Genomic DNA, 1,384 nt, shown 5'->3' on the forward strand with positions numbered 1-1,384 from the left:
AGGCATGTGCCTGATCATGGCTGTTCTTGCTGCTGTTGCCGCCCTTGGATCCATGCTCCTTGTGCTTGGCCGACCGCCAAGCCTCACAGTCTGCTTTCTTGTGGCCATAGCCCTTGCAGTAGTGACAATTGCCGTTGAACCGGTGCAAGTCCTTGCCCTCCGGCTCATGCTTCCTATTGGATCCACCACGACGTACACCGTGTTTTCCACGACCACGGCCATAATTGCCTTGCCCAGCGTACCTCTGTCGGCCACCGCGGCCGCGCCCTCCTTGGGCGTAGTAGGCTTCCTCGCGCTCCATAGGCACATCTGGCATGCACATCACTGCCCTCTTGAGGATGGTCCAAAATGTCACCATCTTCTTCTTGCTGTCATCCAGGGTTTCCATCTTGTCCTCCACGTAGACACGCGCTTGTGTGGGCAGGTTGCTCACCAACTTCTTGACCGTGTCCTCCTCGACAAGCCTGCTGCTCATCCGCAGCGTCGACACTGTCAGGTCAATCTTGCGCCGGTAGTTGCTCAGATCATGTTGACTCTGCAGCTTCGTGGTGACCAAATCAGCTTCAGCTTGCGCAAACACGCTCTCCAGCGCCTCCAGATCGATGTCAGTTCGATCAATCCAGTCGTGTAGTATCATTCCACGACCATGGCCGCTCTTGATTTCCTTCCTAAGGCCACTCAAGACTAAGCGAGCTGTTCCGGTGAGACACGTTGAAAGTGCGACAATAATCACATTATTGATTTCCTTGAGTTTCTTGACGTTGTCCTTCGGGCCTGGCCCGTGCTTCTCCACAATGGCAGCGGCTTGCAAATCCTCCTCCTCCAGGCTCTTGAGCTCTGGCAGGTACGGGACATCGTAGCTGTCGCAAACGGCGTTGATGACCTCGCGCAGCTCGATCAACTTCATCGTGTCATGGCCATCATACTGAGGCCAGCGCTCCGACTGTCGGCGGATGCTCTTCACGATCTCCGGCAACACCTCGAGCGCCATGTTCTCGATGTACTCCTCGACACCGGTTTTTCCTTTGGGGAACTCGCACTCAAATGGGAAGCACCCAAGTCTTCAGCTCCTTGACGCAGTGTCCACGCAGTCGAGGCCCATAACCTATTGAAAGGCGATTTGAGCTGAGACAGTAAAGCGGTTCAATTGCACTTCTCTCACAGGAGAGAACGATAGAAAACAGAAAGGGAAATATCCAAAAGAAAATGCCACTCACGGTCAGCGGGACCGTACTTATAATCTGGTGGCTAAACACACCCAGAGTGTACGAGAGGGTTCCTCGACGGGCGGCGGCAGCTGCACATCGTCGAGTACATTGATGCAATCCTAATACTATGCAGAAAGGTAGCTCTGTCCAATACCCGACTATGGTATATGTTTACG

At 54.0% G+C, this 1,384-nt stretch overlaps 1 protein-coding gene across 1 annotated transcript; it reads right to left on the bottom strand.

The window, feature by feature from the left end:
* Nucleotides 1-87: 87 nt before the first annotated feature.
* MONBRDRAFT_13166 (uncharacterized protein) lies at nucleotides 88-991 on the bottom strand (the record flags this gene model as incomplete). The annotated part of the gene is made up of 1 exon (XM_001751067.1): nucleotides 88-991. A coding segment is annotated over one exon (904 nt), but the record flags the coding sequence as incomplete, so codon positions are not given.
* Nucleotides 992-1,384: the final 393 nt, after the last annotated feature.

This window comes from Monosiga brevicollis, genomic scaffold (assembly GCF_000002865.3).
Source record: "Monosiga brevicollis MX1 MONBRscaffold_132 genomic scaffold, whole genome shotgun sequence".
NCBI lineage: Eukaryota > Choanoflagellata > Craspedida > Salpingoecidae > Monosiga > Monosiga brevicollis.